Here is a 12,556-nt window from a genome sequence, read left to right as displayed (position 1 = left end):
CGGTCCAGATTAGGACTTCGGTCCAGATTAGGACTTCGGTCCAGATTAGGACTTCGGTCCAGATTAGGACTTCGGTCCAGATTAGGACTTCGATCCAGATTAGGACTTCGATCCAGATTAGGACTTCGGTCCAGATTAGGACTTCGGTCCAGATTAGGACTTCGGTCCAGTGAAGGCAAAGTTGCTAGTCAAGGACTTTGGTCCAGTTTAGGACTTTGGTTCAGTGAAGACAAAGTTGCCAGTAGAGGATTTTGACCCAGTAAAGGCCAGTCGAGGACTTTGGTCATGTTCAGGACTTCGGTCCAGTGAAGGAATTCGCCAGTTCAGAACTTTGGTGCAGTTTAGAATTTCGGGCCAGTTTAGGACTTCAGTCGTGTGAAAACAAAATTTCCAGTCGAGGAATTCAATCCAATTAAGACAGGGATGCTAGTCGATGACTTCGGTCCAGTGAAAGCAGGGTTGATCCAGCCAGAACAAAGGTGCCAGTCAAGAGATTAGGTTCAGTGAAGGCAAAGTCGACAGTCGGGAACTTCGTTTTAATTTAAGTGAAATTAATTGAACTTTAGGAGCTATCAGTCGAGGACGTCGATTGCCAAAGTTGCCTGCGTAAAAGTAGGTTAATTTCTGGGTAAAATCGTTAGCACAGTCTTTCTTATCAATAGAGTACGTCTGCTTACGTCTTAAGTCCAGTTCAGGGGAGATTCATCAGCTTACTTCGATTAAGGTTTGGCAAAGTATACCATCATAATCAAAGTTAAGTACAGGTGAGGAATCGCAAGAATTGCTAGAATCTTAGCTGAAGATCAAGACCTGGTCAAGGGATACCCAGACAACCAGAAGTCGTATTTTCTTTTACAGATTACATCGTATAGAATGTTATTTATACTCATTTTCGTATATCTGCACCTACAATGTGCGGTCCATGGATATTCTTTATCGTATTTAAAAGCATTGCATGATTTTATTACGACAAGAAGAGAGACTCGTATTTATGTACATATGAACTCGACCTTTGTGTACGACAATTCGCAAAAAATCCGTGAAACGACCGATATACGGTGATCAGCCGTGACTGAGAGATTTTGTCGTGCTATGCATAAAATAATTCGAAATAAAAAACGTATATAACTGCATTGATTCGTAATAATGTGCATGCAATCGTATACCTTTGCAAATTAATTCGCATGTCTGATTTCCTAAAACGTATTTGCTGGCAATCGTAAAAGAATACAAAAAAGTTCAATAAAATCGTTTATTATAATGGGACATCGATGATTGGAATCGTATTAAAGGAGGCTTCAAAATGTTGGTCTATTTTTAGATCATCGATGACGTGTTCTACGATTTAAAAGATTTAAGTTATAGAAATATACGATTTGCTTTTGGTTTAATGCCTTTGAAGCAAATCCCCTTGAATTTATATATTCCAGATAGCGTCGAGGAACCATCATGAGCTGCAGATCGAATGGTCAGGGGATCAAGTCCAGGTACTAACAATAACTTCATGAACGTTGAAAAAAAATCAGCAATCAGGCAAATAATAAATTTCTACGATATAAACTTGAATTTGACAGCAAAAAACGCATTTCTTTGAATAAAATCTTATTATTATTATTTTTGGGAATGAATAAACCAATTGGTTTAAAGTACAAAAAAAAAATAATAATCTTATTTTGATTCAACTGACGGAAAATGAGAGCCCTGCACTCAAGTCGCAAAAGACGACCAAATAAGTCGTCAAACTTTCCATATTGTTACGAAAAATGTCGTATATTACAACCTCAATCATCTATATGATGATGTAAATTGTCATAGTATGTTCCAAAAAGAATCAGGGTAGTCGTAAATGATGCGCATGGCAAGTCGTGCAAATCGTAATTTAATACAATCCAAATCAAGAATATGTTTGCTAATGTACCTATATGGCCTCCAAAATGATACGTATATACTGGTTTTGCTACATTATATACGATATGTTTACACGTATATTTGCACGTATATTTGCGTTGCAAATTCGAAATACCCACCAAATGGTTGTCTGGGTAATTACCACTTAAAGATTTTCTTGTTTGAAATTGATCGTTGACTAAAAGTTAGCTGTATCACTATTATTTTAAAGTATTCTTATTATTAAACTTGGCTGAGTTAATTCCAAAAACTGGTGCCTGGCGTGGGGTAGATAAAGAGTATCTTCAAATTGGCTTCAAAAGGATTCAAAAGTCATTCAAAATGTTCTTGCTTTACTTTTATATTGTGGCACATTTTGCAATAACGAAGACATGATAAAATATATTTCCAAACATTATATTTACTGGCATATTTTTATACATCACAAACTTAAAAATATCTTCTTCTTCTTCTGACACTAACATGGCCAAAACTTCTATGCCTCCTGGAAAATGAAAAACTTACGTTCTTCATTTTTCTTTTCAACAAAGCATCTAATGCATATGCATTGCAGATACTACTACGGCCAGGCCAACCATGTGATGTAAAATGCAAAAGATACAGGAGCAAGGGATGGATGAAGCGTATAGTTCCCTTCCAAACGCTTTTTATGATTATTAAGAATTAGGTTATGATATTTAAAAATATTTTCAAACTATGAATGATTGAAAAATTGAACGAATTTATGTAAAACCAATACAAGAAATCTGACAGAATTTGGTCATTTTTCACTTGAATGCATCTTATAACATTAAACGAACTCACCAATGAAAAAAAATTCGTCAGGTTTTCAGGGATTCGTTTCAGCAAGTCCAAATCTTCCATCTCGGGCCTACCGAGGTCGATTCTTGGGTACTTCTAAGCCAATTTTACAACGCTTGAAATTATTTTTGATAACCTCCATGCTTCTAAAACACCGTAATCTTCATAATACTTCAAAATTTTCATAGTTGTTTATAAATTTTCATTTTTTTCGGAGCTTCTATCAACGACTTCCTTTTTCTAGCACAGCCTACTCCCATAGCAAACTGAAAAATATCTTTTTGGAAATCGAAACCAAACCACTGAAGGTAAATATCTACTTCAAGTAAACTTCAACAATATACTGACGACAATGTTTGGTTGTTTTTGTATGATGAAGTGCCAAACTGAACAAGTGGAGAAAAACAACGTTTTGGTCAGATTTATCATTTCCGACGTTCCACAAATTATTACGATAAAGCTTGTGAAACTAAGTATTTTCCACTGCCGAGAAGGTCAGGTCTTATTTCTATAGAAAGCGACAGAACGTTTTTTTTAGTTGATCACCCAGGCGAGCAACCGCATCCCCCAGTTAGCTACTCTGGATCCATGGGTGCAATTGGTGACTCATGATACTAAGTACCCCTACATCATAAAGGCCACCTGAGGCCACTGGCCATAACTCCCATCCGGACCTGCAACGAAGGCTGTACCCATAATGGGAGACCATATTCGCGCAAAGCGCTCCACGCCAATACTACGCCAATTGATTCGTACTACTCCAGCAAAGTTCTCCCCCTCTCTGTCACGATTCGCGACTCACGAAACAGGTATTCGTTCGCCGCAACTCGTGATTCGAGACCCACATTCGGCCTCTTGTCCCAATTTGAGGCACAAGGGACAGCGCCTCTCTTCGTGACTCAAGACCCTCTTACGCTCCGCTCTTTTGATCCAATTCGAGACGAGAACAACTCGCCTCTCCTCGTGTCTTCCATCTCCTGACCCAATTCGAGAAATGCAGCAACTCGTTTCTCCTTGTTTACTCCGTTTCGGCTCTTCGAGACTCAGTCTGAGTCCCAACCACTGGGCGCCACATGTTTCCGGCACAAGGCCCTCTGCCCGTCGTGAGTCAATCATATCCGCTAATCGAACCCCGCTCGAACACTTGGTCGCACCGCATATCGGGGTCGCGACTACCCGATACGCGTGGCGACCCCTCCCTTTTGCGACTGAGAACTGATATAAAGGCACCCACTCGCACCACGTTTGTGCCACACTCGGCACGCAGCTGTCGGCGGGCGGGCTGGCTGCACCAAGTGTGACGTGTAGTTTTCTTGGCCGTACGCCTACAGGTGACGAGTCTACAGACACGTTTCCACTCTGCACCACGGGGAGGTGGAACTACTTCGCAGAGCAAGCGACAGAACCTAGATTCACCTCGGAGGTAGAGTTCTCCTACCTAGGCTTGCGAAATACCTTTGACATTCACTATGCCTCGACGGACCAATCATGTGTATTTAGACTGCCAAGCAGTGATGGTAAATTTCACCCGTCACGCTTAACCCGACTAGTTTTGTTTCATCAAACGACTGGCACTGTTCTCAAATGACGGAGCCTCACTACTCGCATGACGGATAAAGCACGACAACAATCAACATTTCTCCATCATCGACTGGCGAAGCTCCTACACATGGTCAACTTTTCTCCTGAGAGTGACTGACAAATCTCTTCACACTTCGATCGGCTGCTGACGGCAGGTACAACTAATTGAACGACTTGCTGGCAGAGAGCAACAATAGCAATAAAAAACTGAAAACGAGCTTGCTGGCAGGAGCAACAATAATAATAAATGCTTTTCTTGTTCGTCTTCGGTCGTCTTCGGCTTGCTGGCAGGAGCAACAATAATAATAAATGCGTTTCTTTTTCGTCATCGGTCGTTTGAATGCGATTGCTTGACTAGGTTATTATTTTAGCTTCAAATGACTGGGGAATGAATGACTGGCAAACGAAGTGACTGGTCGTTAAGTAACAGTCAATTGAGTTTGACGGACCAAGAGGCTTCACAGTCACAGCTTCACGCCTCATAACGATGTCTTTTGCCAAGCCTGCTGCCAAGCGCTGCTCGCTACCAAAAATCGCCTCGTTGCCTATCGCGTATCCCTTACCCTGGGCTCATGCTCGGGTTCTCCTTTACTCTACGACTCGGATGATTCCCGATAATGACGTCATTCTACACTGACTCAAGAGACTCACCCGGGGCGGCCTCGAGAGCTTCGGAGGGTATCTACTGACTATACTCTTTGGTCGTTGAGTTATTCTACCCAGTTACGAAACGTGCATGGGCATCCACTACGCTAAACATATTGCCATAGTTTTGTAGCCACAGCCCTAGGATGCTTAGCGTTCTAACGCAAGTTGAGCTTGTCCTTATTCTACTAACAATAGGCATCTTCTTCTAACAAAACCGACATGACCATGATTTTCCATGGTCTCAACAAGGTCGTCTTCTAGTGATGAAGTGATGATCAACTTTATAATGAAACTCGATCCAATGGTCTGAGTGTTAGTTTCCGTCAGCTTTTTTGGGAAAGATGATATACAGCTGTATTGGAGCGCTATTCCAACTTGTCCCAAAATCTTATAACTCGCGCAACTTGCTGATGCTCTCTGACTTATTCTACGAGTAGTGATATAACTCGTTTTTTTCCTTACTCCAGTAAGCTCTCGAAGCAAGAAGCAGAAGTTCGGATACAGTACTAAAACTATGCTAATCTGAACTCCAGTTTTTTGTCCCTCTTACTGCTCCACCCGTTCTCGAACGATTGCGATCCAGCCGGCAGATGGAAGTTTATGCCTATACAGTCCTGCTTCTTCTGGGTCACTTGCTAAGCCGCTTTGTCATATCGCGGGATTGACATGATCCGTCTTTTGATGCTGAGGTGTTCGACAAAATTGGCGGAACAATGATCGTAGCCTATGTCGCTTTCTAGCAAGCGTAGGTTTAACGTGGCTTTCAAAGCTAAGCTGGTCGTTGATCATCACATCCTATTAGGGCTTGATTGCGCTTTTGGACTAACTTCAGGTGTGTGATCATCACTAACTGTGTTTTGTTGTAAGCCTCTTAATGCGCATGAAGTTTTCCACTGTCTCAATCGCTAACGTGACACGTAGCTGTAGTACTGCTTCGGTGCAAGACCTGTTTAAAGGAAGACAACATCTTTCATTAAATCCGCTTGTTTGACTCCAGCTTGCACGCATGTCAGAAGTAGCTCGTCGTACGGTTTTCATAATGTTCTGGAACGAACTGGGTCCCATTGAACCACCCTTAGGAGAAAAATGACCCAGTAATAACATGGCGATGCTGCGCGCATTAAAGGCAGTAACGCGCACCAAAATCGTCGATTTTCCTCGGGCACGAAGAGGTTTTCCAAAGAGTCGAAATCAATTCAGCCCAAAGTTCGGCCTCTTTCCCAGCAAACCACCATTGGATACGGATTAAGGTAAAGAAGGCCCATAGGGCCAGAGTCAGAAGCCTACATGGCCGATAGTCAGTTTACGGTGTCAGAAGTCTACTTGTAATTAGTATAAGTTCGGCGAGAATACAGTCCATTGTAATGTTTTTGAGAATGAGTGTGTACAGTTTTGATAAACGGAGGAAATTCTGATGATATCCCTTTGACGGAAAAGAGTAGTAGGACCACTAGAAAGATTAGTAGGAATTCTACTTGCCGCCTACTAGCCATCCCATTGTTTTCTAGTGGAAAATGGCCCAACCGATACAGTAGGAATGAATTTTGCCGATTCAGAATGACACCTTTCGCACACAAACGCATGTTTGGTTTGTTTACATTTTGTGTAAATGTATTAGTGCACACGAAAAAATCGCTTGTATGTGTGAGTGCAGTTTTCTAAATGACTATTTGAAAATTTCCAATATCAATGAAAATATAATTAAATTATGTATGAGATCTTCATAAAACTTTATTGAACATTCTTAACATTATTAACATGTGCACATATATTTTGTATTCTTTCTCCGTTCATTCACAATCTTGCCTCTACTGCATTCGCCTTCATCATTCCTATTTCTGGTCCACAACTGCCTCAACCGAATCTTAGCCATTTGTCCTCAGCCTAGGCCGACTAGTTCCGATAGATTGCACAGTGTGAGGACGAACGGGACGAACAGGAATCTCTAGTCGTGAGGTTTATTTGATTTCCATGGCACCGCACATATGTATGCTGCTTCCAGAACTCCTCCTTCGGGAAATGTGATAAAAATAACACTGGATTCCAGCAGCGTTGCAGCAGCACAATACGGCGTTTGGCTGTAAATAAAATAAATACTAAATTAATCTAGAATTTTCGAAATTATTCCAACGCTTACCTGTTCCAAACTCAAAAATCAATCCAGACCTCGGTACAACGTCGAATTTTTGAGCCATCTTGAAAAAAGACTTCTGATCAAGATCCAGTGATGCCAAATCGATTGTAATAAAAAGTATTTATAACATTGATAAACAAAATTGAAATATCCAATAGATATTCAAATTACTTAAATTTGCTATTGGAATTGAGTCCCTTAAAGCCAAAGAAGCACAAGTGCAAAATTTATCAACAGTTGAAATGCCAAACTAGTTTTATTATCTTCAAATATAGTTGATGAAAATTTTTGTTCTTATCTATTTTATTTAGAAAAAAACAATAAATTTCAAAAAATATATGGAAACTTACATAATATGGACTCGATGTGACGTGTTTTTTTTTTCGAGAGTAAGTTTAAGTAAATTATCCCCTTTGGCTCTAAATATTTATATTGAAACCTATCTTTAAATATTGACATACTATAATAAAAAATATCGTATTCCTAGTTGAACCATGATTAATGTACCTTATAAATTGACAAAACAAACTGAAAATAGTTATGAATTATGTTAAAAAATGAGTTAAACACATATGTAAATAGTTTAGTATTTATGTTTTCAATCAGTATAAATGCAAATTGGCCACAATTATTTAAATTAATCCATGTTTTTTAGATTCTTGATGATTTGAACAATCTAGTTTTTACGTTTAATTATTGAAATTCTTAATTCGACGTTATCTTGAAGTTAGAAAAACTATTGCCAATGTATAAAAGTTGGCATTTAAGCTTTTTGCAGGATTTAGAACAGCTTTAAGTTATTGTTGCAAAATTCTTACTTTATTAAACGAAATGGCTAAGAAATGTTCATGTTTGAAAATAAACAAAAATATCATCCAATTCCAATTTTTTTTAAATTTAATTCAGATTCATAATAAGTACACTGTGCTCAATGGTGTTGTAGTGATTTTTTATAATGTTTATATGTTGTATTATAATACAAATTTTTCTTTGAAGGTAATACTGCAAAGAATCGCAATGTGGCTAGTTCTAGAGAAAGAATTCAATATTATTTTCATTAAAAACAAAATCAATGTACATTTGAAACTTTTGAAAAGTAAACAAAAAATTAAACCGAGTCAATATAAAATTTTATACAACTTTCAAATTTGCTATTATTTGTTTATAAAAATGTAACTGGAATCACTGCATCGAGCAGCCATGATTTTTCTGAATCGGCAATATGGCCGAAGTCAGTTATGTTTTCGCAATGAACAAGATGAACACCCAGTGTTGTACATAGGGGCGATTCATCTTGTTTTGTATAATACAGGCATGAACTATCAAATTTATGCTAATATGTGGGACGTGATGATTTGGCGCCAAAAATTTTTTCACGCTTATCCAATTATACCTCAATTTGACAATTGCTACGCTGTGAATAATTCGTTCTACAGTTTATGGCAGAGTCTGGGTTGGCGCCAAAAATTTTTTCACGCTTATCCAATTATACCTCAATTTGACAATTGCTACGCTGTGAATAATTCGTTCTACAGTTTATGGCAGAGTCTGGGATCGATCCATGTTAGGGGCGCTCCTGTACACATAATGTACATTGCTTTGATAGAAAAGCGGCGATGTTAGAATAAGTTCCAATGGTTGTATTTTTTCTTTCAATTAGTTTGAAAAGCTTCCGATATTAACCAAGATTTTTTCTCTTCTCTTTCCAGCCAAACTCAGCCGAATCGGCACGACGATCTGGACACGGCTCAGCAGATGAAACGTGCCCGACTCTCGAGCGACACCAGTTCCGACATGGGAAAGGTAGATACACCCTACTACATCCGGCGGTGATCCCCTGCTGCAGAGAGATCACAGAGAAAAAAAAATCTAAACTGCTTTCTTAGTTGCTGCTTCATAGGCTTTCATGTTGACGAAATTTTACTTTGAATTAATTGTTTATTTCTTCAAGCCTTTATTTTCATTTTGGTTTCGTTAGCAACTCGCAAACAGACAAACAAATTACCCCGCTTATGTTTTTTAATTCTGTTGCAGCATCCACCCACCACGCAGTATATGTGCTTATAGAGGGGCTACCCGCTAGAGCTTGGGCTAGGGCTGGACGAAATTGCCACCACCAGCACCGCCAATTGCGCCTGGAAGTCTGCAAACCACGTGTGTGCGTGGAATGTGGAATCCCACGGGGCGGGCAGATTCGGTGCGACGGTGTGGCAATCCAGCTGAAGCTGATGCTAGAAAACGCTTAATAACCATCCTAAAAACCTGCTTCTAATTGGCCTCCCTCCATCCATTGCTTAGTGTTTAATGCGCCTTTAGGACTAAAAACTGCTGGCTTTCGTTGTTATACCGTTGCTTGTTGAGTTTCTTAAGTTGAGCATTTAAGTATCTTTTTATTTATTTATTACTAATTTATTTACCTTCGTTGATGCTTATTATAGTTTTGCTTAATTTGACTTATTTATGTTTTCGTGTTAAATATTTGAGAATGTTGTAAAAACTAGTGCATGTATCGTAATTTTTCGTGTTAAATAATATAGGAAGTATTGGAAGATTTGAAGCCATTTCAACAATTCAATTGTATTAAAAAGAGGCTTTCAGCATGTCAAAATCTTCATAAATATAACCTGCAATCTATACTTGATAAACTGTGTGATAAAAGTGCCTTAGGGTCTGTGGTCAAATAGTTGTGTCACACAAAATGACTATTTTATTTTGACATCCTTGAACAGGTGAAGATTTTCACAAGTTTACCAATACTTATGTAAACATATTTACCTATCTGGGTGCGATGATCAATCGAACTTATCCCAAATCATTAGAGTTTCAACATTTTGAGACTTGGATAACGTTTGATTTAACTCCCAATTTGACTTTATTAAAACTAAGGATGGAATATTTTTTTATCCTTTCAAAAATCTTCCTGGGTCAATGTTTTATGTTAAATTCAAATGTGTAGTAAATTATCTTCGTTATTCTTTGACAACCATCTTAATATTAGCTCTGTTCATTGATAGTTCTGTAGATCGAAATGAACAATGGGCAGACCTAATATTTAACCTTTCGTTGTCAACTTCCTTTAGTGAAGTAGGAATTTCGCAAACCCAAAGTTAGCTATAACTAAGTTGAGAACAAAATAAAAGTTTAGTAAGAGAGATATATTCGTCCAGATAATTTGAGATCCAGCTTTAAGCCGTTAACTCAAAAATGTCTGTTATTCTGAATTTTCTTCAGTTCAAAAACAAAATCAATGATTAAAATAATATGAAAAAAAACTAAGATACGACTAACAAATAGTTTTCAACAACAACGAATTGTTTCTAACTGCATTTACCGCGAATTATCTGCATGAATGTATTTCTCCGAAACCAAGTAAAAACTGATTCGAATAGAAATTGCATGGCTTCGCAAACGCAACGCAAAATCAGAAGAAAAATTTTGTGAGATTGAGTGGGATTTCAAAGAAGTGGCATAAGAATCAAACCTCCTGAAAAGGAATAATCATGATTCTGAATCTGAATTCTTAATCTGAATTCTGAATCTGAATTCTAAAACTAAATTCTAAATCTAAATTCTGAATCTGAATTCTGAATCTGAATTCTGAATCTGAATTCTGAATCTGAATTCTGAATCTGAATTCTGAATCTGAATTCTGAATCTGAATTCTGAATCTGAATTCTGAATCTGAATTCTGAATCTGAATTCTGAATCTGAATTCTGAATTTGAATTCTGAATCTGAATTCTGAATCTGAATTCTGAATCTGAATTCTGAATCTGAATTCTGAATCTGAATTCTGAATCTGAATTCTGAATTCTGAATCTGAATTCTGAATCTGATTTCTGAATCTGAATTCTGAATCTGAATTCTGAATCTGAATTTTGAATCTGAACTCTGAATCTGAATTCTGAATCTGAATTCTGAATCTGAATTCTGAATCTGAATTCTGAATCTGAATTCTGAATCTGGATTCTGAATCTGAATTCTGAATTTGAATTCTGAATCTGAATTCTGAATCTGAATTCTGAATCTGAATTCTGAATCTGAATTCTGAATCTGAATTCTGAATCTGAATTCTGAATCTGAATTCTGAATCTGAATTCTGAATCTGAATTCTGAATCTGAATTCTGAATCTGAATTCTGAATCTGAATTCTGAATCTGAATTCTGAATCTGAATTCTGAATCTGAATTCTGAATCTGAATTCTGAATCTGAATTCTGAATCTGAATTCTAAATCTGAATTCTGAATCTGAATTCTGAATCTGAATTCTGAATCTGAATTCTGAATTCTGAATCTGAATTCTGAATCTGAATTCTGAATCTGAATTCTGAATTCTGAATCTGAATTCTGAATCTGAATTCTGAATCTGAATTCTGAATCTGAATTCTGAATCTGAATTCTAAATCTGAATTCTGAATCTGAATCTGAATTCTGAATCTGAATTCTGAATCTGAATTCTGAATCTGAATTCTGAATCTGAATTCTGAATCTGAATTCTGAATCTGAATTCTGAATCTGAATTCTGAATCTGAATTCTGAATCTGAATTCTGAATCTGAATTCTGAATCTGAATTCTGAATCTGAATTCTGAATCTGAATTCTGAATCTGAATTCTGAATCTGAATTCTGAATCTGAATTCTGAATCTGAATTCTGAATCTGAATTCTGAATCTGAATTCTGAATCTGAATTCTAAATCTGAATTCTGAATCTGAATTCTGAATCTGAATTCTGAATCTGAATTCTGAATCTGAATTCTGAATCTGAATTCTGAATCTGAATTCTGAATCTGAATTCTGAATTCTGAATCTGAATTCTGAATCTGAATTCTGAATCTGAATTCTGAATCTGAATTCTGAATCTGAATTCTGAATCTGAATCCTGAATCTGAATTCTGAATCTGAATTCTGAATCTGAATTCTGAATTCTGAATCTGAATTCTAAATCTGAATTCTGAACCTGAATTCTGAATCGGAATCTGAATATCTGAATCTGAACTCTGAATCTGAATTCTGGATCTGAGTTCTGAATCTGAATTCTAAATCATAATGCCGAATCTGAAATTTTATTGGAATGATTTTGCTTACTTACTTAGAAGTAAATAACAGATATGCAATAACTGGGGCCTTAGTGTTTTTGATTTAAGGGAAAAGTAATGAAATGTAAATTTAGCAAAACATAGTTCATTCGACTCTTAGATAAGATATTTTCCAATATAAATGGCCGAAAGTAATTTAACAAAATTTAAACTGAAATAGAAGAAGAGTTTTCTAGAACAGAAATGTAAAAAATGTAACTTGTAAAATGTACTGTAAATAAATAACAATGAAAGCTGTTAACAATCGCCGTAAAAACTCTAGAGATATAGTAAGCAAAGCGATAAAGCCTCAAAATTTCAAACAAGATAGACCAGTTTTAGACCAAAGATCATCACCAAAAATTCTCACTCAATTCGGCTTCTGATCAATGCACGAAACGGGTTGCCA

The 12,556-nt window shown here is 37.2% G+C and overlaps 1 protein-coding gene across 1 annotated transcript in view; it reads left to right on the top strand.

Moving 5' to 3' along the window:
* Window positions 1-10,547, top strand: part of LOC129757499 (NGFI-A-binding protein homolog) — a 79,788-nt gene extending 69,241 nt beyond the window's left edge. The window contains exons 4-5 of the mRNA XM_055754763.1: window positions 8,782-8,875; window positions 9,107-10,547. Coding sequence (XP_055610738.1) covers window positions 8,782-8,875; window positions 9,107-9,139 — 127 coding nt within the window. The 3' untranslated portion in view covers window positions 9,140-10,547. The remainder of the gene's footprint in view (window positions 1-8,781; window positions 8,876-9,106) is intronic.
* The last annotated feature ends 2,009 nt before the right edge of the window (window positions 10,548-12,556 follow it).

Source organism: Uranotaenia lowii, chromosome 3, assembly GCF_029784155.1.
Source record: "Uranotaenia lowii strain MFRU-FL chromosome 3, ASM2978415v1, whole genome shotgun sequence".
NCBI lineage: Eukaryota > Metazoa > Arthropoda > Insecta > Diptera > Culicidae > Uranotaenia > Uranotaenia lowii.
The sequence above is the reverse complement of the archived record's forward strand: the minus strand, read 5'-3'. Positions and strand labels throughout refer to the sequence as shown.